This window comes from Nicotiana tomentosiformis, chromosome 1 (genome assembly GCF_000390325.3).
Source record: "Nicotiana tomentosiformis chromosome 1, ASM39032v3, whole genome shotgun sequence".
In the NCBI taxonomy this organism is placed as follows: Eukaryota; Viridiplantae; Streptophyta; class Magnoliopsida; order Solanales; family Solanaceae; genus Nicotiana; species Nicotiana tomentosiformis.
In genome coordinates, this window is record NC_090812.1 from 142,792,673 (window position 1) to 142,819,586 (window position 26,914).

Genomic DNA, 26,914 nt, shown 5'->3' on the forward strand with positions numbered 1-26,914 from the left:
TTATTGATCATTGTCTGACAAGATGGGATACAAACAACACCACCTCAGTATAATCCCAATACTGGGGTTTGGGAAGGGTAGTGTGTACGCAGACCTTACCCCTACTCTGGGGTAGAGAGGCTGTTTCCGATAGACCCTCGGCTCCTTCCCTCCAAAAACTCTCCACCTTGCTCTTGGGGTGACTCGAATTCACAACCTCTTGGTTGGAAGTGGATAGTGTTCACCACTAGAGCAACAATGTGAAATATCCCCTTGATTTATATTGTTACTTTCTCTTTAGTCAACTAAATTATGTGTTTCTTGACTTCGTTGCTTAAACTACCTACTTTCCTTGCTTCATTATATATAATTGTGTTTGACTAGATACATACTTAAAAAACTAAAAAACTTTTAACACATGCCAAAAATACCCTTAAAACTTGTGATCTTAAACATATTATAACATTTTCATGGTTATAGGAGCACGTCTTTAAGGGTAAATAAATAAGTATAAATTAAAATTTTCAAATATAAAAATGTCTTTTTTTTGGAACATACTATCATATAAAATTGGAGTAAACTTTCATGCAATTTTAAGTCATATTGTTTGCTACTTCGCTTTCTTAAAGACCCCTGTATAATCTCTGACAAGCTTAAGCTTGTATAGTTGCACAAAATACCTTTAGACCTAGAACATAAGAGAGTTTCTTAAGAAATGAAGGCATGAAAATGAGACAGTTTCTTCAATATTACAGCTGCTCCGGCATTTGGCCAGACTAAATTATGTGGTCAATAAAGGACGGTACAAGTTCCTAACGGCATAACCAGCTGAGGCAAGCAAATTTTTAGACCTCCTAGTTGACGCCTGTTTGATGTTTTCTAGCCATGAAACAAACTCCAACATCCCTGCAAGGAGAGACATTAGGTGTATGTTCATATGTGGAGCGCGAATCTGGATTAGTCAGCTGATGAGTTTTAAGATATCGAATGGTTAAACTAAAAAAAGAAAAGGTTTCATGTGTGAATACATAATAGGCATGTAACGATATATTCTTACCAAAGAGGAGTCTTAGTTGGATGTAGCGGAGGCCTGTCTTGAATCTAGAGAGCATGACTTCTATGGCGGAATCTGAATGTTTTTTATGCAATTTAAACCGAAATCCAAACAAAAGGCAGGAAGAGAGAACATCATAGGTCAATAATTAGTTAATAACAACAACAACAACCAAAAACCCTATGTAATCCCACAAGTGGGGTCTGGGGTAGTGCGTACGCAGGCCTTACCCCTACCTTGTGAGGGTAGAGAGGTTGTTTCCGATAGACCCTCGGCTTAAGAAACACAAACAGGAAGCAATAATTAGTTAATAACCTCCTTCAGAAAACCATTGAGCAATAAGATTCAAATTCACATGCGCACCAAATTGAAAATCCCTTCAGTAGGATCGTGCAAGTTAAGAAATCATAGCTTTCACTTTCTTCTTTATTTCCAAATATTTTAAATGACAAATTAAATAACTCAACATAATGTTATTCTAATTAATAGTTTGGAAATCAAAAAATTATTTTTGGAAGGTCTCAATTTGGAAGAAAGAGGACCCTTAATTTGAGATGGCTTGCTAAAAACTTGTCAAGACCTGAAGGATACTACAAGAAAGATGAAGCTTACCAGATGTAGAGTCAACCTTCAAAGAAAGACCATATAGTGCATATTCAGCATATGCTAGTAATCGGACTCGCAAGGGAGCACCCAACTTGCTGATCAGAGATCTTAGGAGCCCACTGAATTTAAGAGATTTTAGCATTACAAATCAAATATCATTATTCAAACGAGGAAAGGAGAAAGAAGGGAAACACAACCATCCTTACTCGGTACGCAATACTGTGAGAAAATCAGCAGGCAGAGATTCCATGAAGGAAGATATGTCCTCCATTTTAAGAGACTTCAATTCCTGCTTCAGGTTCTTCTTTTCTTCAGCGGACATTCCTCTCCCAAGTGCCGATTTACTGTTAGCACAAAAGTTGCCAGCAAGAGTTACATCAAGTTTACTTTGAATTACAATTATCATGAACGTGCAGGAGTATTACAATACCCCCCCCCCCCCTATTTTCCCTCCTAACAAAATAGCCCTCACCCACCTCTTTTAACTTCCTTCTTGCTATCTCTCCCTTTTCTTCCCAATCATGTATGTTGCGCAAGTACTCTAAGGAAAAGCAAGGTCAGGCCCTAGTAACTGACATTCTCAGGCGTCTGAGAGAACGAGACCTTAAAGGTCTAGGGTTTGTAGATAAGCGGGTTGGAACTGGTATGTAGAACAATTGTGGCCATGACATAATCCACTCAATGTTCAACCGGAGAAAATAGGTTGGGGCATAAGAGTTGAGTAACACCGTAACCCAACCTCCCCAACTAAGCAAGCATTCATAAATAATGATCAATAAAGCTATGAGATGTGAAAAATTAGCAATAAATTTCTTTATGAGTGTATCCATTGTAAACCTAATATTAAATAAATAAAAGTGTCTTGTCTAACAACTTGAACTATAAATTCGACTTGCACATAATTCAACATGACATCAAGCTAACCTTTGGCAAATCTGTTTTCACACTTGTAAGTCAATGTTAAAGTTTTGTGTGAACTCTAAAATGTGGTTATACGTGCAAGAGGATGTTGAGTTAAATAAATGGTTCATATCAATTGTACCAGGAAATCCAAAAAGGTTAATAAAGGAATTGGCTCACTCTACTCATAGTCTTACAAGTTTATGTTAGAGGCTGAACTTCTTTCACATGGTATCAAATCATGCAGTCTCATTCTTGGAAGAAATTCGGCTTGCACGTGAGGAGGCATCTTGTAAACCTATAAAAAATTGTATCCCATCTCTACAATTTATGCTTTACACAAACTTATCAACCCACTGTACCTTCAAAATTTAATCAAAAATTACACTTAAATTCAACTAAGAATGCATATATAAATTATGTAAATGGATCGACACCGTAATACTAACATCTCAAACTGGTCAATATCTAGTATCCACACCGTCAATTGAAGAACACTATTAAGTATGAATTTGATTTAAAATAAAATGAACCATATTTAAATAATGAACAAGCCAAAGACCATTTCCTATAAATCGTAAGCACAGCAAAGGTGGAGAACAACGATTGTGAAGAACAGTCTAATCTAAACTTGGTCAATATGAAGTCCCCCGCTTCATCGGGTTCCAATCATTACAAACAAGGATTCCTTTAATGCACCACATCTAAACAATTTAATCAGAGGAATTGAGAAGCATTTATGGCAACACTTCCTAAATCTCTTTTTCTCTAGTTTACAATTCAAATCTATAGATCCAAAGTGACTTGAAAAAAATGTGCTTCGACCCGTTTGCGGACCCTGTGCATAGCGGGAACTTAGTGCACCGCGCTACCCGTTATAGCTCAGATATATGCATCAACTATTCTCTTTTCCTCTACAACCTCATTTTCTGCTCTTATTTTCGTACAAAGTTCTGAATATAAAGAACAATTTGAAAGTGACAGATTGAAGTTCTAACAAAAGAACAATTTGAAACTGATGAATCCAAATAAAATATGTTCTTAGAAGAATTTTAATGGCTCGGAATTATTCCAATAAGTACCTAATAATTTAAAGCAATTTCCGATGGCTTTACATTACTCTCTTCAGGTGCTATTCGAAATCCTTTCCTAGATCAACTACTGAACGTTGCATTCCAAATCCATTTTACAATTAGTTTCAGTAGCTTCGAAATCCTTTGGTGCAATTAATTTGTTAAGTAAAGGAGTATACAAGTACCTGTCAATAGTTCTTCCTGTAAATATGACAGGAAAGTATCTTGAGTACTTTCCAACGCCAAAGTATTCTCCTATCTGCTGTATTTTGGTTGAGTCCATAACTACCAAAGCCTCCCAAAGCTGGCAATACTTCAATCTGAAATCCTCATCCAAGTGCTTACAAATCCCAAAATCTAACAGAACTGCAAATAAGCAGAATATCCAAGGGAATCTTTATTTGACAAAGGTGACCTTTTAAAGAGAATAGGTAGCTTAAAGAAAGGAATAGATGCATACCTAAAGAAAAGCCATTCTTCCCTTCAGGGGAGACTAATATATTACCAGGATGTAGATCTCCATGCAGAAAACCATGAATAAAAATCATTTCTGCAAACACTTCTGCCAAAACTTTTGCAACCTAATAACCCAAATGAGGAAAAAGGAAATAAGGAATCTCAGAAATGAAAAGCAGCTAAAGGCACTAACACTGTCCATAACTTTGAGAATGAGCTAAACCAGAATGATAAAGGCAAACATTCTTCAGTTTGAAACAAAAATAAGACTATTATCTTGCTAAATAAGACAAACCTTGACTGGGCTAATTCCTCTTTGCTTCAGAAAATCCAAGTCATCGACCTGAAAGCTAAGGAATTTCCTGTTAATAACACATATCAGCAAGGAGTCAAGAGTCGTACCTAACGTTCATTAAGTTGGATAGAATAGCATGAATGTGTCAAAAAATGGAGTTTACAAAACCAAAGAAGGGTAAACAATTTTCTCTAAAATTGATCAAGCTTATCTTTCAAAAAGTCCCCCTGCCCTATCTCAATTACCCTGTTATGTTTAGCGAGAGTCAAATCGACCAATTATCTCAAGGACTTGTTACATTTATTGTTTCACAGCGTGAAAGCTGAATGTATAATTTAAAAATTATACAAAATTATGATTAATCAAAATATTAGAATTTAAACACAAGACAAACGCCGACTCCTAATATAGTTGTTCTTCTTCTATTTAATTTTGACATGTCCCAAATACAAGAATCTGTCATTTGTGTCCAATTGGGCAATTACCATTTCATAGTTTATGATCACGATAAATCCTTTTAAGAGAATGGGTAATTGAAAAGTATGATTTACCGCTTCATGTGTTACTAAGTTCATTCAAGGCAAGTAATTAGCATTTTCTTATTAGTAAATACATAGAACTATTACCTAATAAGAGTAAATAATAATAAATATATAAATAAATAAATAATAATAATGTACATTTAAGTCCTAAAGTCATGAATATACTAAAAAAATCATCAACGTCGAGCATAATGGATCTATCAAGAAATTGCAAGCACATGAAATTCCCTAATTTAGAAATGAATGAATTATCTCGTTCCCCCCTACATTTTGTCCTTTTATCTGTTATTTCCACAGTGGACTCTACTAATCCTTCGTGGAAAAGTACGAGACATGGCATTTTGTTGTTCCTGAATGAGAGCAGTTGAGAGAGTGAAGTTATTTTATGTAAAAAAAACATCCATATGTCAGGTTGTTTATATTTATGCCACATTGACATAACATTATCTAATTCTTTCTCCCAACTAACTTTCATCTTAATTCATGGCAAAAGAGGATATTTGTTCCTGGCATTATCTGGTTCTTTATCGACATCGAGTCTTGTATTACACTCCGAGCAAATAAAAAAGGGCAAGCCGGTGCACTAAGCTCCCGCTGTGCGCGGAATCCGGAGAAGGGCCGGACCACAAGGGTCTATTGTACGCAGCCTTACCCTGCATTTCTGCAAAAGGCTGTTTCCACGGCTCGAACCAGTGACCTGCAGATCACATAGCAGCAACTTTACCAGTTATGCCAAGGCTCCCCTTCATCTCCGAGCAAATAGTGATCACTATTTTAGAGTGATGCCGATGAAAGTAAAGAACAGGTTCCAAGCCAAAATGCATTTCATTCTTGACAAGCCACAAGAGGAATCTATAAACTATGTTGCTTGGACTCTTCAATAATTCCGCCGGGTGCGTGTCGATCCTCCAAAACTAGTGCATTGTTGGAGGACCTGATACGGGTACAACAGCATTTTAGGACCGAGCAACATAGGCTATAAATCCTTCAAGCATTTCATGGACTAAAAAAAAGGTCTTTTTCAATATAATCCAGATCTTTTTATCATCCACTCCACTTTTCAGATCATATTTTGCGCCTTCCTTTCAGGAAATTTTGTGTATGGTTGTGAATACTGAAAATGTTTCCATATCTTTATGTATATGCCATATGGCTATGCTAAAACAAAAAGGCCACATCAGATATCCACAAGAATTTCCTCCCCATTAGGTCTAAAATAACAGCTCCTATATCATCTATTGTTATATAACTCAAACCGAGATGTGAGGGGAAAACTTTTGTTTAACATGCTTACAGAAATTTTTGCTTAACCAAGTAAATCAAAGAGCCCTATAGCCATTCATCCTGTCTATATAGAGCTAAACAGACATTTGAATTTATCCAAGATGCTAAGTTGACTTAAAAAAAAAACACAATTCCACCTGAAGCAGGCTGAAGGCTATACCTTATGGCCTTTGCAAAACTGCATCGTCAGAACCTGCTTTGTCGTTAAATCCTTCATATATATGAGATAATCACTTTAAGTTAAACAGTATCAAGAAATCTTCACTGCTAAATACTGCAAGCAAATAAAATGCAACCGCTGTAACTTTGACATAAAGTACAGAAATGCCATACCCAAAAGACATGGGGAACCTTAACCATGCAGTTGTTGTTAAAGTTTTTGCCAGTTTTCTCCAAGTTTTTAGCCTCTGCAATAAAATCTGTAGAGCAACCAAATCATGTGTAGCAAAGCCAATTTACTCAAACACAGGATAAAAAAAGCTATAAAAGCCTTATATCTCAAAATGTTACTGAATGAATGTAAATAGCCTTTGGTGTCGCGTACATAGCCAAGCAAATATATAGGGATACATAGAATATCTTGTGATTCTTTCCTTAATTAGAGTTCATGTATATGTATATAAACCTCTCACATATTGGATAATACATAAGTTATTCTGCCATTCCTCATCTATTACATGGTATCAGAGCCGCTAGGGCTCAGATCTCTGATCAAAGATTCGGAACCTTTCTTCGTTTTAAGAAAATTTATTCACTGTTTGTTTGGATCACCTCTAAGGAGTGACCAATTTGTTTTTACCACTACCATAGTAGGACACAAGAGGATTCCTGCTGGAAAAACCATCTCCAATGACTGGTTGGGAAGCAGGTGAGCCTCACGCGCAAGGGAGACTTTTGCGGGAGAAAACACAGCAGTGGCGCATGGAGGCGCGTGAGATGGCGGATTTCAGCCCACTCTACCTCTCCGACATTGCATTGTCAATTCCAGCAAAATTCTTTGGTGCTTTTGATCAAAGGACCACTGGCTGCTTCGAAATATCAGGGTCACGTCTGTTCTACCATTTTTGCTCTCTTCTTCATGGATCTATTACTCCAGTAGTTTGTTGTGGCTGCTCCTAGTCCATCTTTCGCTAAACAGCTCTTGTCTTCGCTGATGAGTTTGTTAAATTTTCTATATCAAGAATCAGTAAAGGAATTTAATGTTGCTCGAACTCGGGTGCGAGGTTCCGATATAGGTGCGGATATATAGGTGGGATTCTAGGCTCATAGATAATATCATATTCACTAAGTTCTATGGACATTTAGCTAATCTCACTAATAACTCATGTTTATGCAGTATATTCCTTAACGGAAAAGTACTTACAACATAAATGGAATGACTTTGAAAATAAGGTCGTAACTTTCTTGATGCCATTATCAATGCTAGTGCTAGTTTTTCTAAATGAAGATAATGTGTTTCAGCATCCAACAAAGATTTACTAATATAATAAATTGGAGATTGTTTAACTTTATCTTCTCGCACCAGTACCGCACTTACTGCTACCTCCAATACAGCTAAGTAGATGAGTAACCTTTCTCCGTCTCTTGGTTTCAATAACACATTTAAATTTAAGATCCGGGGGCATAGAGAAAGGTGTTGGGATTCGAATAAAAATAATTTTAAATTCTAAAAGTAGAGCTATAGTGTTATCCAAAATTATGAGAGATATTTTGGGGAGAACTTACAAGTAGGTTGTAGAGGGCAACCAATAATCAAATCTTTCATTCTCAGAATTTCTCAAACCATAGACATAGCAAGTAGCAGTTAGAGTTCTAGACATTCTCCAAGATGGGCAATATTTCTTTCATTCTTCTACAATTTACACAATAAAGTAGCAAACTAAATATTTAAAGGACATTAAAGTAGAAGAAATATAATTAAAATAATTAGACATAAAATGAAAGAAAACTAGCCTTTTATCCAAGAACAAGAATGACATTACTCTTGAAATAAGGAATGTAACTTGTAAAGTAAATGTGAAAAATAAAAGATAACTTAACAAAGTGAAAATAGAAATTTTAAAATTTAAGACATAAACATCGACTTACTTATCTCATAACTTAGTTATTCAAAATTATTCAATCACAAGACTACCAAACTGGCAAAACACAAATTAGAAATTCAGTCACATATTAGCTATTCATATTTAGTTATCACATGACAACCAAAAATACAATGCACAAAGTAGAACTTCACCCTTCACCAAGAAGTCAAGAACTATGAACATGTGAACTTAACTAAAAAACTGGGAAGGTATAGACTAGGGTGTCAATGATTCGGTTCAGCCGGTTATTTTATAAAATTTGTACCATACCAATTTTTCGGTTATTCTATTATGTATAACCAAAATTACACTTTTCGAAACCGTCCCAATCATGTCGGTTTCTCTTCGGTATCGATATGGTTCGGTAAATTTTCGGTAATTTTTTTTAATGTCATGTAAAAGTCACTAGTAAAAGTAGAATGCAATAACATACGTACTTTTATAGGACTTAGCAAAACTCGACATTTTTACAGTTTAAAAGGTGATGAATTAAGAAAATATGAAAGATGGCTGGAGTATAGATCCATCAACTATTCTACATCAGCGTAAAAGAAACTAAGCAAATACAAAAACAATATAAATCACACGAGTGGAAAAATAATAACTAAGTTGGGATTCAAGAATAAAGTCTATAGAAGATTAAATATTCAAAAAGATAAATCAAAAATCATACGAAAGGAAACATATTCAATACATTGTAGATTGCTACTCATAATCGCTACAATACCTTATGTCTTGCTAGTGAACATGCTGAAAATAATTTAGTTTCAATAGAAGTAGCATAATAGGTTTGGGAATTAGGATTTTGAGTTTAATTACTTGTTAGCTTGTAACTGTTTCATAATTCCAAGGCCCAAGAAAAATTTTAATGCTTTATTATTTTTAAACTTAATATATAAATATATTGTTCACATTGTAAATTTATTTGGTATGGTTCGGTATTTTCGGTTTATTTTCATAAAATAAAAAACCTACCCTAATTATCGGTACGGCTATAAATTTATATAAAAACCTACGGTTTTGTTAAAAGAACCCTAAAATTCGGTTTGGTACGGTACGGTTCGGTCGGTTTTTAAATATCCATCGACACCCCTAGGTATAGCCAAATTAGCTACTCATAGCTTTCTTACTCAATATCTTCAACTCCTTCCAAATCTTCAAATTCTTCTCCAAAGACCACTACTTCTAATTAAGGTTCATCTATTGATAGCTCAATTAAATCATTAATCGTCTCATCGATATCAAACTAAAGCAACATCAAATTGAAAATGAATAGAAATATTAAAAGTTTTGAAAAGGGAAAAGAATTATCATGCAAAATAAATTACTGAAAAAAATATCAAATAAAAAATGTTGAGATATCTAAATCCCAATACTTGTTTGTTCCAATTAAATATTTTTCCTTCTCGCGAGAGAGCAAGCGTAGATTATAATGCACAAACACCAAATTTTTGGCTCTTGAAGTTGCTAATTTATGAATTAAAGAGTATGTACTCTAATTCCTTTCACAAAAAAGAGGAAGAAACCAATTGCGAAAGGAACTTGTAAGCCAAGTTTTGTAATAGTGGAGCCGAGACACCTTGAATTACCCACGAAGAAAGAGACTCCTCGTACATCATAGCCTCAATCAGACTTGGCTCACTTAAATAACCACTCCCACCGTAAAATACTTCATATTCCAAAGAAACTTGCTTCATTTCATTTGAACTTTTAAAGTATCTTTGAAGTACTTGACCTTATCAATGAAATCTATCTATCTCCATTAGGAGCAAGCCTTCCAATTCCATTTTCACCTTGAAGCCGTGATTCATGATAATATTTTGGAATCAATGAGTGTGCAAAGAATGCAAAGGGGTGTTACTTTTGTTTCACCTAGCCACAAAGAATTTCTTCGATTGTATCAAAAATAATTCGTTGATCGGTAATACGATCCTTCTCATCGTGCTCAAAGATAATGTTCTTCACTTTCTTAATCATTGCGTCTCACATGTCATAAATAAGATGTGCTTTGGACAATCAAAATCGGTTCTTCTAAGCATAGATACAATAGTCTCCATAAACTTTAAGAAGTAGTCAATTACCCTATCATTTATCATTCCTTATAAGAGATGGATGATGAATGAAAAATAAAGGAATTGAAGCGAAAACACGAGAAATAGAATCTCTTATAATGAATGATGAATGATGGGATAGTATTGATTACTTTTTGAAATTTACATAACTTATTGTATCTATGCTTAGAAGTGTCGATCTTGATTGTCCAATGTTGCATTTTATTTATGACATGTATGATACAATGATTGAGGAAGTGAAGAAAATTATCTTTAAGAACGAGGAGAAGGATCTTATTACCGATCAATCGGATTTTTTTGATACAATTCAAGAAATTTTTGGCTAGGTGGATCAAAAGTAACTCCACTTTGCATTGTATGGCACACTCATTAGTTCCAAAATACTATCATGAATCAAGGCTTCAAGGTGAAAATGGAATTCGAAGGCTTACTCCTAATGATTATAGAGAGATTTCATTGATAGGGTCAAATACATCCAAAGATACTTCAAAAGTTCAAATGAAATGATGCAAGTTTCTTTAGAGTATAGAACTTTTGTAGTGCGAGTGGTTATTTTAGTGAGCCAGAGGCTATGATGTATGAGAAGTCTCTTTCTCAATGGGAAAATCAAGATATCTCGACCCTACTCTGCAAAATTGTCTTACAAGTTACTTTCCCGACAAGCTTCTTAATCTTGTTGTGAAAGGAATTAGAGTACTTATTCTTTGATATAAAAAATTAGCAACTTCAAGAGCCAAAGATTTAGTATCTGTATATTATAATCTACGCTTGCTCTCGCGCAAGAAGAAAAAATATATAAGTGGACCAAGAAAGTATTGGGATTTGCATACGTCTACATTTTCTTTATTGATATTTTCTTCAATAATTTATATTGTATAATAATTGTTTTCCCTTTTAAAAACCTTTTAGTATTGTCATTCATATTTAATTTAACAACATACCCAGTATTATCTCATACTGTGAGGTCTGGAGAGGGTAGTGTGTACGCAGACCTTACCCCTACCTTGTGAGGATAAAGAGGTTGTTTTTGATAGACCCTCGGCTCACGAAAACATAAGCACCACATTAATGAAAATATAGACAAGGGACAGCACCAAAAAGCCTTATAAAAAGCAGAATAAAAACAAGATAGTAAGGTGATCAACAATGAAAGAAAAAAACAGTTAGTCATAAAAACCTACTACCAACCGAAAGCGAGATTGCGTGCCAATACTACTGTTATGAACACTCTAGACTACCTACTCTACTACTCTAATCCTCGACCTCCATACCTTCCTATCAAGGGTCATGTCCTCGGTCAGCTGAAGCAGCGCCATGTCTTGCCTAATCACCTCTACCCACCTCTTATTTGGCCTACCTCTATCTCTCTGTAGGCCCTCCAATGTCAACCTCACACCTCCTCATCGAGGCGTCTGTGCTCCTCCTCACATGACCAAACCACCTAAGTCGCGCTTCCCGCATCTTGTCCACAATAGGAGCCACACCCACCTTGTCGCGAATAACCCCATTCCTAATCTTATCTAACCTGGTGTGCCTGCACATCCATCTCAACATCTTCATCTCTGCTACCTTGACTGGCCAACACTCAGCCTCATACAACATCATCGGGCTGACCACCACTCTGTAGAACTTACCTTTAAGTTTCGGTGGCACCTTCTTGTCACACAAAACGCCGGAAGCGAGTCTCCATTTCATCCATCCCGCCCCAATACGATGTGTGACATCTTCATCAATCTCCCCATCCCCCTGAATAATAGACCCAAGGTACTTAAAACTTCTTCTCCTAGGGATGACCTGCGAGTCCAGCCTCACCTCACCTTCCCTTCCTTGAGTCTCACCGCTGAACTTACACTCCAAGTATTGTGTATTGGCCCTGCTCAACTTGAAACCTTTAGACTCCAGGGTCTGTCTCCATACCTCTAACTGCGCGTTCACACCGGCTCGCGTCTCGTCAATCAATACAATATCATCTGCAAATAGCATGCATCACGGCACCTCCCATTGGATGTGGCGCATCAGTACGTCCATCGCCAGGGCAAACAAAAAGGGTTGAGTGCCGACCCCTGATGCAACCCCATCATAACCGGAAAATGGTCTGAATCCCCACCCACCGTCCTCACTCGGGTCTTTGCTCCATCATACATGTCCTTAATCACCCTAACGTAGGCAACAGGTACACCTCTAGCCTCCAAACATCTCCACAAAACCTCCCTCGGAACTTTATCGTACATCTTTTCTAAGTCGATGAACACTATATGCAAGTCCTTCTTCCTCTCCCTATACTGCTCCATCAATCTCCTAACAAGATGGATGGCTTTTGTAGTCGAACGCCCCGGCATAAACCCGAACTGGTTCTCGGAGATAAACACACTCCTCACCCTTAGCCCTACCGCTCTCTCCCTAACTTTCATAGTATGGCTAAGCAGCTTGATACCCCGATAGTAGCCACTCTAAGCCCGCCTTGCCCGCACACTTCCAAAACTGGTATTTTGATTTCATCCGACCTGGTAGCTTTGCCCCTGCTCATCTTACGCATACCCCCCTCAACTTCATCAACTCTAATCCGCCTACAATACCCAAAGTCACAACGACTCCCGGAGAGTTCCAAATCACCCAGTACAATGCTCTTGTCCCCCTCGTCGTTCAAGAGACTATGTAAGTAGGTCTGCCATCTCCGACGGATAAGTCCCCCGTCCAACAAAACTTTACCTTCTTCGTCCTTGATGCACTTCACTTGGTCCAAGTCACGAGCCTTCCTTTCTCGCGCCTTGGCTAACTTGAACAACCTCTTATCCCCATCTCGGCCCTCGAGTTCCTCATACAAACGATTAAAAGTTGTAGTTTGGCCACCGTAACTGCTAGCTTTGCCTCTTTCTTAGCCAACTTATATTGCTCCCTATTCGCCCTCTTCTCCTCCTCGTCTACACTTTCCACTAGCTTCAGATACGCCGCTTTCTTGGTTTCCACTTTTCCTTGCACCTCTCCATTCCACCACCTGTCTCCCTTCAGATACACCGCTATTCATATTTAATTTGATGTTGCTTTATGTGCATAGGCCACTAGCAAAGGGTATTTAATGTTGAACATCCTTATTAAATTTTCTGGCTTCGCCACTGCTGACCACGTCAACCCCCGGTGATGTTTCTGACTAACTTCGACGAAGCAAAAGATCCCGCTTTGATACCATGTAAAAAGCAAGGGATTTGAGAGAATTCCCTTGTATATTATTCCAAGAAATACTAAGATATACATACATGCATATTGAATCTAAATAAGGAAAGAATCAATAAAAAGAATCCTACTACTGCTATGTATTTATGGAATATCTACAATTCTAAGATGCAGGTCTAGGTTCATTGTGGAAGAATCAATAATAAGGGACTTAATTCAAGCTTAGCAAAATACTGATATTGTTGTTCCAACGGGATTGCCAAGAAAACCATGAAAGTATAGGCAACTGCTCAACAATTTCAATAGATTTTCAAGAATTAGTTTCACCTTTCAACCTCAGAAGTTACTACTCACTGCCCATAGACTGTTGCTTATGACACTTAGATCTTCCATTCGTCAACCTTATTGCTGACAATTTAATCATCACATATGTGCCCATTCCTAATTTTTTTCTATTCCTACAACCAAAGATCTCAAGAAAATGCCACAAGGATGGGGAACAAGAAGAGGAAACTAGAAAAGAGTGGTTGTCTATTTTAATTGATTTTAGCACCTCTCGCCCAAAGAAAAATTACCAAAATTTTGGAAAATAAAATTCTAGCTGTGATAGGGAACTATAGACCTCCTACAGCAGAGTAAGGACAAAATAAAACAGAGAAGAGATCCAGACAGATGTTTCAAAACAATTCTTGGAATTGAAATTACGCACCAAGTTCAGAAGCAATAGATTTTTCAAATTCCGATACAAGCCACTGAAACCTGTATTCAGGGAAGAGCTGCAGAAAAGTCATAGTATGTATCAACCAAATAAGGGGAAAAGGTTAGAATGTTGAATCAGTATAATGATATTTGAACATAAGAATCAAAAGAGGCACCACCGCATCAGAAAATAGATCTGGAACACAAAAGAACTTTACATGATGTTCCTACAAAAGGAACTTATCAATCCACACCACAACACCTAAACTTGGAAAATGAAAGGTGCATAAAGTTAGTAGCAACCACAATCAAAGGACTATAAATACACCACAACCTAGAGGTTAAAGTTAAAAAGAATACATAACTATGCTATTCCAACTTCTCCAATCAACTGCATGCCTTGCCCAGACTTAAAGTGGGAATATGAGAATCTCTTTCATTAAATTGAAAGAATTTTCTATTGAATGGAAGATGATTTTACATGATATTCTTACAATAAGAACTGATCAATCCACACCGCAACACCCTAAACTCGGAAAATGACAATAAAAGGTGGATAAATTTAGTAGCAACCACAATCAAAAGACTGACAAATATTACTGTCACCTAGAGGTTAAAGTTAAATAGATACATAATTATGCCATTCCAACTCCTCAGTCAACTGCACACATTGCCCAAAAGAAATGACATTTTTAATCTCGTCATTTATTTTACTTGTTGGAGTCAGACGCACTGTTTACCCATCTGATTAGCAATTCTTTTTTTTTCCCTAGAAAGGGATTAGCCTGGCTAGAGGTTTAGTAGGATAACAAAACTAAAAGATGTGGTCTGACTTGGCCCTACAAGTAGCTATCAAGAATTCTTGACTGTCCAAGTATCAGCAGTGTGCCAATGATGCACAACCACAACGGCTCCGCATCCAGAGTACCCAGACCCTATGCAGATAAAGGTACGCAATCATTCTCTTATGCTTTATCAGATCCTGCAATATTTCACAGCTATTTTTTTATATATTGGAATACGGCACAATACTCCGCCACTGATACAAGAACTAGAAAATCATGAGGACACTTTCAGGCATTTTGGTTTCATTTATTACTTGTATTAGACATGATTCATGCGGTTTGATGAATTACATGCATGCCATACTTTACCTAGCTTAAAAACAAAAGAAAACAGCAAAAGGGGAATTGGCACCAGCAAATCAACAAGTTACAAGGAGTTGAAGCAAGACTTGAATATCCAGTTTCATACAACACAGAAAACTAAAAGAAAAAAACAACACTAGATTCATGCCCTGCTCAAGGGAACTAACCATATATTTTATATTCACATATCTAAACTTTTAGAACGTATGGCCTTCCGAGTTAGAGCATAAGAAATATATAAGAGCAGATACAAAGACAAAAACGGAACGAAAAAAAAAAGTAATAAGGTGAGAGACAAATAGGCAATACCAATCCAACAGATTTCGACAGGAAAGACATGGTTGCAAGGTCAAATTTCATTTGATACTCCAATCCAGGGTACTGCACCTGCACAAGGATGAAAGAAGTCCCTAAATTGTGAATCTCTTTATAGGACATATGATATCCTCATATCAGATTATTACGACACTGTAGCGCTTCTAACATGTTTACTAAATCACCAAGTCTCTCAGAGAACAAATGATTACATATTAAAAACACTGATACTCATATGGAAAAACTGGCTATACATTAAATGAATTTTAATACACTTACAGAACTGATGTCTATTATCAAACAAATGCTACATCACTAACTTTTTTATAATAAATGTCCATTATCAAATTGACGCTACAGTTAAATCATAAGAAGCCACCCAACTAATTTCTCATAGTGAATCTCTAAAACTCGATAATAAACTCAATAATTTCACACCTCATTCAAACTCTGAGAATAATGCATGTAGAAGAACTATCAGTACAACTAAAGGCTTCACTCTTCCGGGAAGAAACAAACGAGTAATGAGACCAAACAATTACTTTCAAAAGTAAGAATAGCCTTCTGTAGTTGCACTGACATGCAAAATGTTACAAAAAGAATAACAGAAAAGACTTTCTCAAAATGTCCAGCATACAGTAAGTAGCAATGCAGACCTTCACTGCCACTTCTTGGTGGTCTTTTAAAACAGCATGGTGTACTTGAGCAATAGAGGCAGCAGCAACCGGTTGCTCATCAAAGGAGAAAAATCTAGTCACAAAGCAAATAAAAGAGTATCAAGAAACCCTACCAGTTAAAAGCATAAGCATAAAATAACTTAGCTGGCTGATTTTTATTCACTGCTTTTCTTAAACTGGACAGTGAAAAGCAAGAGCTTTTTCTCCGCTTTTCCAGAAAATTTTATGGTACAGCAGAGCATTTTTTTAAAATCGGTAAAAGAAAAAGAATCAGCAGAGCTACATTACAGAAAATTTGAATTTTCCCTTCATCAGCAACTACCTACATATCTGAAAAATTTGGACCCAGATTTCTGAGTAGCACTTCTTTAATGGCTTCAAACTGACAAGGAACAGCCTATATTGTAACAGATAACAGATCAGCAAAAGAAAGCAGTTTCAATATAATTCAATTACATAGAGTAGTTCCAAATAGAGCAATGAGAACATAAGACTTCAATTAACCAAATATAGAACCTGATCCTGTAATGATGAAAGTGATGTTGAGTATTCTTTAGGCACTTGCCTAATGGCTGCAACAAACTGACCGGCTTTGACATAACTACCTTTATTGGCGTCACACATAGTCAAAATTCTCTTTGCTGACCTTAGATGTACCTAAAGGGAAGAAGGATAACTAAATAATTAAACAGAACAGAGTGGTGTGATAGGGGTTCTCCATTTCCACACTATATCAATTTCATGTGAGCTAGTTGTGTCTTCAGTATATGTTTGGAGTTGCAGAATGCTACCGGATCCCTTCCACAATCAATTGCATATCACAACTAAGAAGAACATTCTCTTGGGATAACTCATAAAGCAAGAAAGTTGTGAGATTCTATGACAATTAAAAAATGGCATCATCGTCGGAAAAAAAAACTGAATGAACTTAATTTGATATTTTGAGGGAGAAAAAATTGTTCGAGAATACCCCTTCCACATTGATTGTGTAATGATTTCCAAACAGATTTTATGAGGCCCTAGGGTACTCCACCTATAGCCTTAAGGTTTTAGATTAAATGTATTGATTCTTTTTCACGTGGTATTAAAGCGCCCACAATCTTGGTAAATATTAAGCTTCTTACACCTACTTGGGGCAGCCTTACAATGCCTATCTGGATAAAGTTTATCTTACTTATCAAAGATCAAAGGTCTGCTACTCTTATCTCTTTTTGGGTTGAATGAGCAAATTCTGTCACAAAATAGTAGTGCTTCAAGTTACAAGCAGGTATTTACGTCCAATTTTAATTTCCTATCATATTCTTAAAAGAACAAAATTTTGCATAGTACCCCATCATTTGGAAGTCTCAACTTATTTAGCAAGAAGTAGACACTGACACTACATGAATTATGTAAACCATAATGGGCGGAGCTAGCTAGGAGAAAGGGGGTTCAATTGAATCCTCTTCGCCAAAAAATTATATGCTGCAAAATAGGGGGAAAAAATTTTGGGTTATATATAAGTTGTTGAATCTCCTTACCTTAGGAAAATTTCTAGTAAAGTGGAAAAGGGGTTCAAAAATTGATTTAGATCATAGGTTCAAATCTCAGGTGTAACATTCTTGAATCCCCTTGCATAAAATCCTGGCTCTGCCAGTGTAACCACATATGAGTGCTTAACTAGTTCAAGAAATTAATCATCACTATGTCATTTTAGATTCACATATGAAACTACTGAACAACAGATTACAAGAAGGCATTTAAAGTGCAAACCTTAGAAAGAGCAAGACGATACTCATCACTATCAGGATTGAAGCCGTACAAAGAGTACTTGTAGTCAACCACACTGGAAGTAATCTTCACGAATAGAAAACAAAATACAAATATAAATCAGTGGCGCAGGAAAACTAAGTTCACTGATTGCGAATTTCAACAACAACAAAAAGGGCACCGTGAGGAGAGCTCGGGAGGAGCGAATGACGCCGTTGATGAACGGCGAATCTGTGGAAAATGGGAGAGAGTTAAGGTTTAGGGTTTGAAAGGTAACTGCGGCGCCAGATAAGCCGGTCACGGCGATCAGGTACTTCTTGAATATCCGCCGCCGAGTCGCCATGGTTGGGGACCCAAGATTCTTTGCACTCCGAAATGCGAATATTGGCGGGTGATTTTCTCTCTGTTCTTTTTATACTTGCATATAGTACATTTTTACATATCTAATGCATACATTATTGGGAAATTTACACAAATATATAGCCCAACACAATATATTGCACTGACATCCCCATAATTGATGGAGTATTTCTTTTGCAACAATGCATATATTTTTATACCTTATTATATATATCTTTTTATCTATATCTATATTTATATTTATATTTATATCTATTTATCTACCTATATTATTATTTTTACTATTATAAAGACACGAATGTTAGAAAGCTAAATGTTGATTGACAAAAAAAATTAAAAATTCTATAAAAATTAAGTTATTTCTCAAAGATAGATTATATTAGATAGAATCGTACTATTTAAGATTTACCGTTGATATCAACAAGATTCATACACTTTTGTCAAAGTTAACCTCAATTAGGATTCATATTATTCTCTCTCTCTCTCTCTCTCTCTCTCTCTCTATATATATATATATTTCTATTTTTCTCTTCCTCTAGATTCTCTATGTTATGAGTTTTCATTCACAGATTAGAATAAATTTGAGTTGGAAATTTCGGCTGCATTGTACTGCCAAACTGTATATTGAGTATGGATGGAATTAACTCTATTTTTTTTATTTTGTTCTTTAGTTGCTGTGACTTTATTGTTTTACCTTCGATATGTTGTCTATATTGTGGTTTATTGATTTGTTGGATTATTTTGGAGGGGGTACAAACTTTTTTTTTTTTTGCATGTCAGTAACTTCTTATTGTTTATAATTATTTACTACTCTCCTGGTGTGATAAATGAAAACTACTTGGTATTTAATGGATTGCTAATGTAGTAAGTTTCAGGTTATCATTTACTTGCATATATATGTTGGTTTATTCAGTATCCACAGATTACTACCAAAATAATCAGATTCTAATTTAATTTTTTCCATTGGTCTATTTGGAGATTAAAAAAATGAATATGATTTGTAGTTTTTTTTTTTTTGTCATGTATCCTTCACACGAAGAAAAGAACGCTCGAACCCAAAAAAAGGAGAAGGAAAGAGAGGTCAAAGCTATCATTTAGTATTAAATATGATTAGGAATAAAAATGTACAAATTAGAAAAAAGTAATGAAAAAGTTACCAACGCTCAATCTTTTTACCCCTTTTAAAATAGAGTTCACATTGAACAAAATAATTATTTAAAAAAAGTTTATATTATTGTTGTTCCTCATCATGTTTGGTACTGATTTTATGTGTTTGTATTGAGGAAGAGTGATATTACACGACCGGTGCTTCCGTGCTGTAAGGTTAAGAGATATTATACGACGGGTATTTTCGTGCTGCGAGACGAGAGATATTGCACGACGGGTGCTTCCGTGCTTGCGAGAAAGAGTGAATATGCACGACGGATGTTTCCGTGCTATTGTTACGTTACCTTATGTTTTGTCTTTTTACTATATGAACGGAGGACTTGGCTATGTTATTTCTCAGTTGTTTTGAAAGGTTTGTTTGGAACTACTTGTAGAAGCATACGTTGTGGTTTACTTTAGTAATACCTTTCTTTTTTTCTCTCGTTCTTTATATCTTTACTTATATACTTGTTAACTCTGTCACATGTTATTATCCAATTATCTTACCCGTTATTTTTACTTGTTATCTCGCTATTTCTTATCACCTAAATGCACAGATTATATGTATGTGTCTTGTCTTAGTCTCGTCACTACCTCGTCGGGGTTAATCTCGACACTTACGGAATATATAGGGTTGGTTATACTCATACTATATTTCTGTACTTTTTGTGCAGATTAAAATATTAGTACTAGCAGAGTCCTGAGAGATGCTTAGTGGATGCAGATAGGCGACTCAATGTAGAACTGTATTCCATTCGCATGCCTTAGAGTCATCTTTCCATTTCTTTTGTATTGTTTCTTTTTACGAGACAATATTGTACTTCTTTCAAGATAATGTATTTAGTAAACTCTAGTAGCTCATGTACTCGTAACTCCATATCTTGGTATGGTTGACCGTCGGTGTCATATTTTAGACTCACATTGTATTTTTTTGAGTTACCTTTAATGTGTGATATTAGAATGTTGTTAACTGTTAGTTTCTTTTCCTTCTTATTTATTGCTATGTGTTTGCTTGCCTAGCAAGCGGTATTAAGCGACATCACGACCCTATGAATTGGGATTTTGGGTCGTGACAATTTGCTTTGACATGTTTAATTGAAAAGGCTTGCTTATTACCTATTCTTTAATTGTGCACCTTTATTTTGATATCCGTTGTTCTGTGGTTGTTTTCTTGGGTACTTTTCTGTATTGTACTTGTTATTGAGTTACACAAGTTATATAAAGTGAGAATCTTTTAACTAAAAACCTTGTTAATACTTCACCGGGGTTAGTCAAGATACTTACTGAGTACATGAAATCAATTGTACTCATACTACACTTCTGCACCTTGCGTGCAGATTTTGGAACTGAGTTGTTGTGGAGGACACGTGCTAGCATTGAAGACGTACCAACATTCCAGAGGCAAGCTATCTCTTCGTTCATGGTAGTTTAGGATTTGTAATTTTGTTTATGTAAATTCAAACATATGTTGCATTTTCTTCGTACTAGTGTTGTAAATATAAATTTTAATGGTTCATGACTTGTACTATTAGTCTTTGGGATAGTTGTATTGATTTTCACAATCTTATTTATTATACTTTATTGATGAGTATTATTTGAGTTGTATCATATATTGTTTAGCTTACCTAGCGATTTTAGTTAGGTGTCATCACGATTCGATTGGATATTGGGTCGTGACAATGACAATTTTGTTTTCCCTGAAGGGGAGAGATTCTTCTTTCGCCTCTTACTCTTCAAAACAAACGAAAGTGATAAAGGATATTGACATAATATGAGGAAAAATGCTAGCCAGTAGCTACCAGTCAAGATTCTCGCAAACATTAGTGTAAGTTTTGGTATCTTTTGAAAATTATTTAAATAACAGTTTCTTGAATGCTTTAGAGTGTGAATGAAAGAAACCGAACGGTGTGTTATGGTTTTTGGAAAAAACTTTTGTAACATGAGCCCATTGTCTTCGACCAACTATTGTTTGAGCATCCATGACATCAGGTAGGAGTAATTTTCTTTACTTCAAAGTGTGCATGTGGCTTATCCTGTTACCCTATTGTTGTTTATGTCTTTTTTGTTTGTTATTTGTGCTTGATATCAAGTTGATCAACTTTATCTGATCGTGAAAAGTTGAAAAACACAGTGATCTTTTCCTTAGTTTCTTAAAAGGTCTGTAATAGTATGTATTTGACGCTAACCGGAGACAAATGAACTCTTAAGTTTTGCCAATGTTATCTCCAATCATCCTTTCAATAACGAACATAAGAAAGCATAAAATTGTTATAAATAGAATTATATTTAAGGTAAATATCTATATTTTAGAGAGATCTTAGAGATTGTAACTTGGCGGCTAAGCCACTTTTTCCCTGTAAATAGAAGTGTTCTATTCCATTGTAATTCATCCCAAAATCAATACGAATTCTCTCTCTTTCTTTGCAATATTCCTCTTTATTGTTTCATTATACGTTATCAGCACGAGATTCTACCGTCTCAAGAAGCTCTTTGAGAAGATTAAGGTATAATTTTTCTCCTCTTTTAATTTTGATTGATATTATAAAAAGAAAGTTAGTTGCCCTTGAAATTTCGAGTAAGAACTATATGACATGGGTGTTGGATGCTGAAATTCATTAAGATGCAATGGGTCTTGGAGATGCCATTAAAGATAAAAATAAAGCATCTACCCAAGACTGTGCTAAGGCCTTGATTTTCTTGCGTCATCACCTTGATGAATGGTTGAACATAAAATATATCACAGTCAAAGATCCGCTTGTTTTGTGGAATGCCTTAAAGGAAAGATATGACAACTTAAAGTTGGTCACTCTTCCACAAGCATGATATGATTGGTTTGTGGAATGCCTTAAAGGAAAGATATGACAACTTAAAGTTGGTCACTCTTCCACAAGCATGATATGATTGGGCTCATCTGAGGCTCTAAGACTTTAAGTCTATTTCTGAATATAATTCTGCGATGTTCAGATTTACTTCTAAATTGAAACTCCGTAAAAATAGTATCACTGACTATGATATGCTTGAAAAAACGTTCACAACGTCTCATGCCTCCAATATGGTCTTGCAACAGCAGTACCAAAAGAAAGGTTTCAAGAAGTATTTTGAATTAATTTCTCTTCTCCTTGTGGCTGAACGAAACAACGACTTGCTCATGAGAAATCACGAAAATTGACGCACTGGGTCTACACCATTGCCTGAAGTGGATGAGGTGTATTCCTGTTATGCTAAGCGTGGAAAAGGTCGTGGCCCAGTTCATTGAGCACCATGATGGAAAAATAGATCACTTGATCAGTGATAGATCCGTTGTTAAAGATGATTGAGTAATTTAATTTTTTTTTTTTGCCTATTCGTAATAGTTAGTTAATAAAGATGATGTCATCGTAGACTTTACATGAGTACTAGTTTCTCAATTAGTATTAATTAGTTTCGCTATAATTGTTTATTTTATAAAATTTTCGTTTTGTCTGATTTTATTTTGATTAATCATTGTTTGTTATTGATTTGGTTTACTTAGCTTTTCCGTTGATTAGCAAAACATTTATTACAAATATTGAGAGACAATTTGGCAAAAGAAACGGTTTTGCTACTAGAACGTAGCAGTATCCACTTATATTTGAATTGTTTAACAAGAATGCCTTTTTCTTTTTCTTTTTTTGATTGCTGGAACAGCCATACCTCTTATTCATGCAAAGCGCACATTTTATATATATATATATATATATATATATCAAGATTCTAATGAATTAATTCAAATAGAGTCCAAAGTGTGTTGATGACTCTTTAAAAGGGGCGGCCAGGCGCATTACTAGCGTCTCCTCTCGTTATTTCCTTTTTCTAGACACTAATAATATTTATTGTATTATCTTTTATGCTGTGCTAGTCATATATGTGGTGTACATATAATTACATTATTTTTAGCTACGTAATTATTTGTAACGTAATTAGAGTTTGGTCGAAATTGCATTAAAAGTCAATATTGAGTTATTGATTTAACTTTGTTTATTTCCCTTTATCTTTGAAAATACTAATATTTTATTTGTATATTTCTTTTGTATGTCAAACCATGGGAAGCAAATATAGATATCTCACAAAGCAAATTTGGATCAAAGTTTAATTGTAAAGATATTTGTTTAATTGATTTATGTATGACACACACAATATTCAAATAGAAGAAATATTTCTCTCGTTTAAGTATGTGTAAGGCAGATGTTACTACAATTTTTGGTAGTAGTAATCTAATTGAAGGCTAGGGGAACAATATTTATCATAGATAATGCAATATTCTCCTCCAAGTCCAAAAGGAACTTGTTGAGTTTTAAAGATATCCGCCGAAATGGATATCATATTGAAACAATAGATGAGAATAATCTTGAATATCTCATCGTTACCAAGAATGTCTCTGGTCATAAAAGGGTTATTGATAAGTTCTCATCTTTTATCTTGTGGCCTGTATTGGACAAGAATTAGTGCAATTGAGACACATTCTACCGTAAACCAAAAGATTACTGATTCCAATACTTTTGTACTTTGGCATGATCGATTGGGACATCCTGAATCAATTATGATGAGACTAATTATAGAAAACTCAAATTGGCATCCATTAAAGAATTTAAAGATTCTTTTAAATAATAAATTTTCTTGCACTTCTTGTTTTGAAGGCAAATTGATTATTAGACCATCACCAACAAAGGTTGGGATTGAGTCCCCTGTGTTTTTTGAACGTATACAAGGGGACATTTGGGGACCTATTCACTCACCTAGATATTTTATGGTCTTAATAAATGCATCTTCTAGATGGTCTCATGGGTGCATATTATCATCTCGCAACCTGGCGTTTGCAAAATTAATAGCACAAATAATTCGACTACGGGGCACAAATTCCCGATAATCCAATGAAGTCTATTAGACTCAATAATGCTGCTGAGTTTTCATCCCAAACATTTAATGATTATTGCTTATTAATTGGGATAAAAGTGGAACGTCCTGTAGCTCATGTTCACACTCAAAATGGCCTTGCAGAGTCTTTGATTAAACGTCTGCAATTGATAGCAAATCCGTTACTCATGAAAATGAGGCTACACACTTTTGTTTGGGGTCATGTCATTTTGCATGCATCAATGCTAGTTCGTCTAAGACCGATAAATTATCATAAATATTCCGCGTTGCAATTAGTTTTTGGTAATGGACCTAATATATCCCATTTATGAATTTTTGGATGCGCAGTATATGTATATGTAGCACCGTCATATCGCACCACAATGGGTCCCCAAAGAAGGTTAGGAATATATGTTGGGTTTGAATCGCCCTCCATTATTCGCTACCTCAAAACATTAATGGGAGATTTGTTCACTGCTCGATTTGTAGACTGTCGATTCGATGTGATACTTTTCCCAAAATTAAGGGGAGAAATTGATGAAACCAAACGGAAAATTTTGTGGGAAAATTCATCATTATCTCATCTTGATCCACATGCCTCTATTTGTGAAAAAGAGGTGCAAAAGATTATTACTTTGCAGAAAATAGCAAATCAAATGCCAGATATATTTACGGATCTGAAAAGGATAACAAAATCACATATCTTTGCAGAGAATATTTCAATCTATATTGATGTCCATGTTGGACAATCTTCTAGTGTCATAACTAATGAGTCAAAAATACGCCTAAAACGTGGCAGACTATTAGGTTCTAAGGATCGAAATCCTAGAAAAAGGAAAACAAATGATCAAGATGACACTACGAAAGAGTCTCATGAAGAAATCAATGATTTAACTAATCTTGAGATTCATGAGGAAATAACTGAGCCTGAGACTCAAGAAAATAAGGAGCTATCAATAAATTCAATCGATATTGAGACAAATTTGAATCGATTGGATATAGTGGTGGATTATGTCTTTGCATATAATGTTGCATCTAGTATTATGCAAGATAGTGAGGATCTTGAACCTAAATCTGTTGGAGAATGTCGACAAAGACGTGATTGGCCAAAATGGCAAGAAGCAATCCAATATGAGTTGAATTCACTTGCGAAATATGAAGTTTTTGGGCATGTAGTCCAAACAACTAATGGTGTTAAGCCTGTTGGCTATAAATGGGTCTTTGTACGCAAGAGGAATGAGAAAAATGAGGTACAAAGATATAAGGCACGCCTTGTTGCACAAGGATTTTCACAAAGGTCTGGTGTCGATTATGAAGAGACGTATTCTATGGTTATGGATGCAATAACGTTCTGTTATCTTATTAGTTTTGTTGTCCATGAAAAGCTTGACATGCATTTAATGGAAGTGGTTACAACCTACATTTATGGCTCACTTGATAATGAAATATACCTGAAAATTCTCGAGGGATTTAAAATGCCTAACGCACATAATTCAAAGTCCCGGGAAGTATTTTCAATCAAATTGCAAAAATCTTTGTATGGTCTAAAGCAATCAGGATGAATATGGTATAACCGTTTTAGTGAGTATTTATTAAAGGAATGTTATATAAATGATGCCATTTGCCCATGTGTTTTTATAAAGAAAACAACATCGAAATTTGTTGTACTTGCCGTATATGTTGATGACATAAACCTTATTGGAATTCCTATAAAACTCCAAAAGGCAATTGATTATTTAAAGAAGGAATTCGAGATGAAAGATCTCGGAAAGATAAAATTATGTCTCGGTTTGTAAATTGAACATTTGACAAACGTAATTTTTGTTCATCAATCTACCTACACAGAAAAGGTATTGAAACGGTTTTACATGGATGAAGCACATACATTAAGTACTCCGATGGTTGTTCGATCACTTGATGTGATACTTCAAGAAAAGAATGAAGAGCTTCTTGGTCCTGAAGTACCATATCTTAGTGTAATTAGTGCACTAATGTATCCTGCTAACACTACAAGGCCTGACATAACTTTTTCAGTTAATGTCTTAGCAAGATAGCTATGCCCCTACAAGGAGACATTGGAATGGAATCAAACACATATTGCAGTATCTAAAAGGGACTACCGATATGAGCTTATTTTATGACAATAATTGGAGTCTCGATCTTGTTGGTTATGCCGATGCTGGGTATTTATCGGACCCACACAAGGTTAGATCTCAAACAAGCTATGTGTTTACATGTGGAGGCACTGCCATATCTTGGCGATCGACTAAGCAATCAATCGTGGCTACTTCATCTAATCATGGTGAGATAATTGCTATTCATGAAGCAAGTCGTGAATGCGTATGGTTGAGGTATATAATACATCTTATTCGAGACAAATGTGGTTTGAAATATGACAAACTACCCACGATTTTGTATGAAGATAATGCAGC

General features: G+C 35.5%; 1 protein-coding gene across 3 annotated transcripts; it reads right to left on the minus strand.

Moving 5' to 3' along the window:
- Positions 1-542: 542 nt before the first annotated feature.
- LOC104117022 (uncharacterized) lies at positions 543-18,542 on the minus strand. 3 transcript variants are annotated; one of them, XM_009628000.4, is made up of 16 exons: positions 18,286-18,541; positions 18,108-18,191; positions 16,872-17,012; positions 16,682-16,752; positions 16,335-16,428; positions 15,673-15,750; positions 14,226-14,292; positions 6,523-6,608; positions 6,350-6,400; positions 4,364-4,411; positions 4,073-4,193; positions 3,798-3,978; positions 1,846-1,983; positions 1,646-1,758; positions 1,037-1,108; positions 543-885 (listed from the first exon to the last, which is right to left on the minus strand). In XM_009628000.4, the coding sequence occupies exons 1-16, from the start codon at positions 18,445-18,447 to the stop codon at positions 761-763; spliced, it is 1,632 nt and encodes a 543-aa protein (XP_009626295.1). In that variant the 5' UTR covers positions 18,448-18,541; the 3' UTR covers positions 543-760. The 3 variants fall into 3 exon arrangements, with proteins under 3 accessions (XP_009626295.1, XP_070048039.1, XP_009626297.1); XM_070191938.1 differs by lacking the exon at positions 4,364-4,411 and having other exon boundaries at positions 18,286-18,542; XM_009628002.4 differs by having other exon boundaries at positions 16,678-16,752; positions 18,108-18,429.
- Between the last annotated feature and the right edge of the window lie 8,372 nt (positions 18,543-26,914).

What these genes read in the sequence shown, in the direction of transcription:
- LOC104117022 (XM_009628000.4), bottom strand. Translation starts at nt 18,447, where the DNA reads ATGGCGACTCGGCGGCGGATATTCAAGAAGTACCTGATCGCCGTGACC. An exon ending in GGTCCAAATTTTTCAGATAT is followed by an intron (nt 16,429 to 16,681) that starts GTAGGTAGTTGC and finishes CTTTGTGACTAG; the next exon opens with ATTTTTCTCCTTTGATGAGC. An exon ending in ACCAAGAAGTGGCAGTGAAG is followed by an intron (nt 15,751 to 16,334) that starts GTCTGCATTGCT and finishes ATCCTTGTGCAG; the next exon opens with GTGCAGTACCCTGGATTGGA.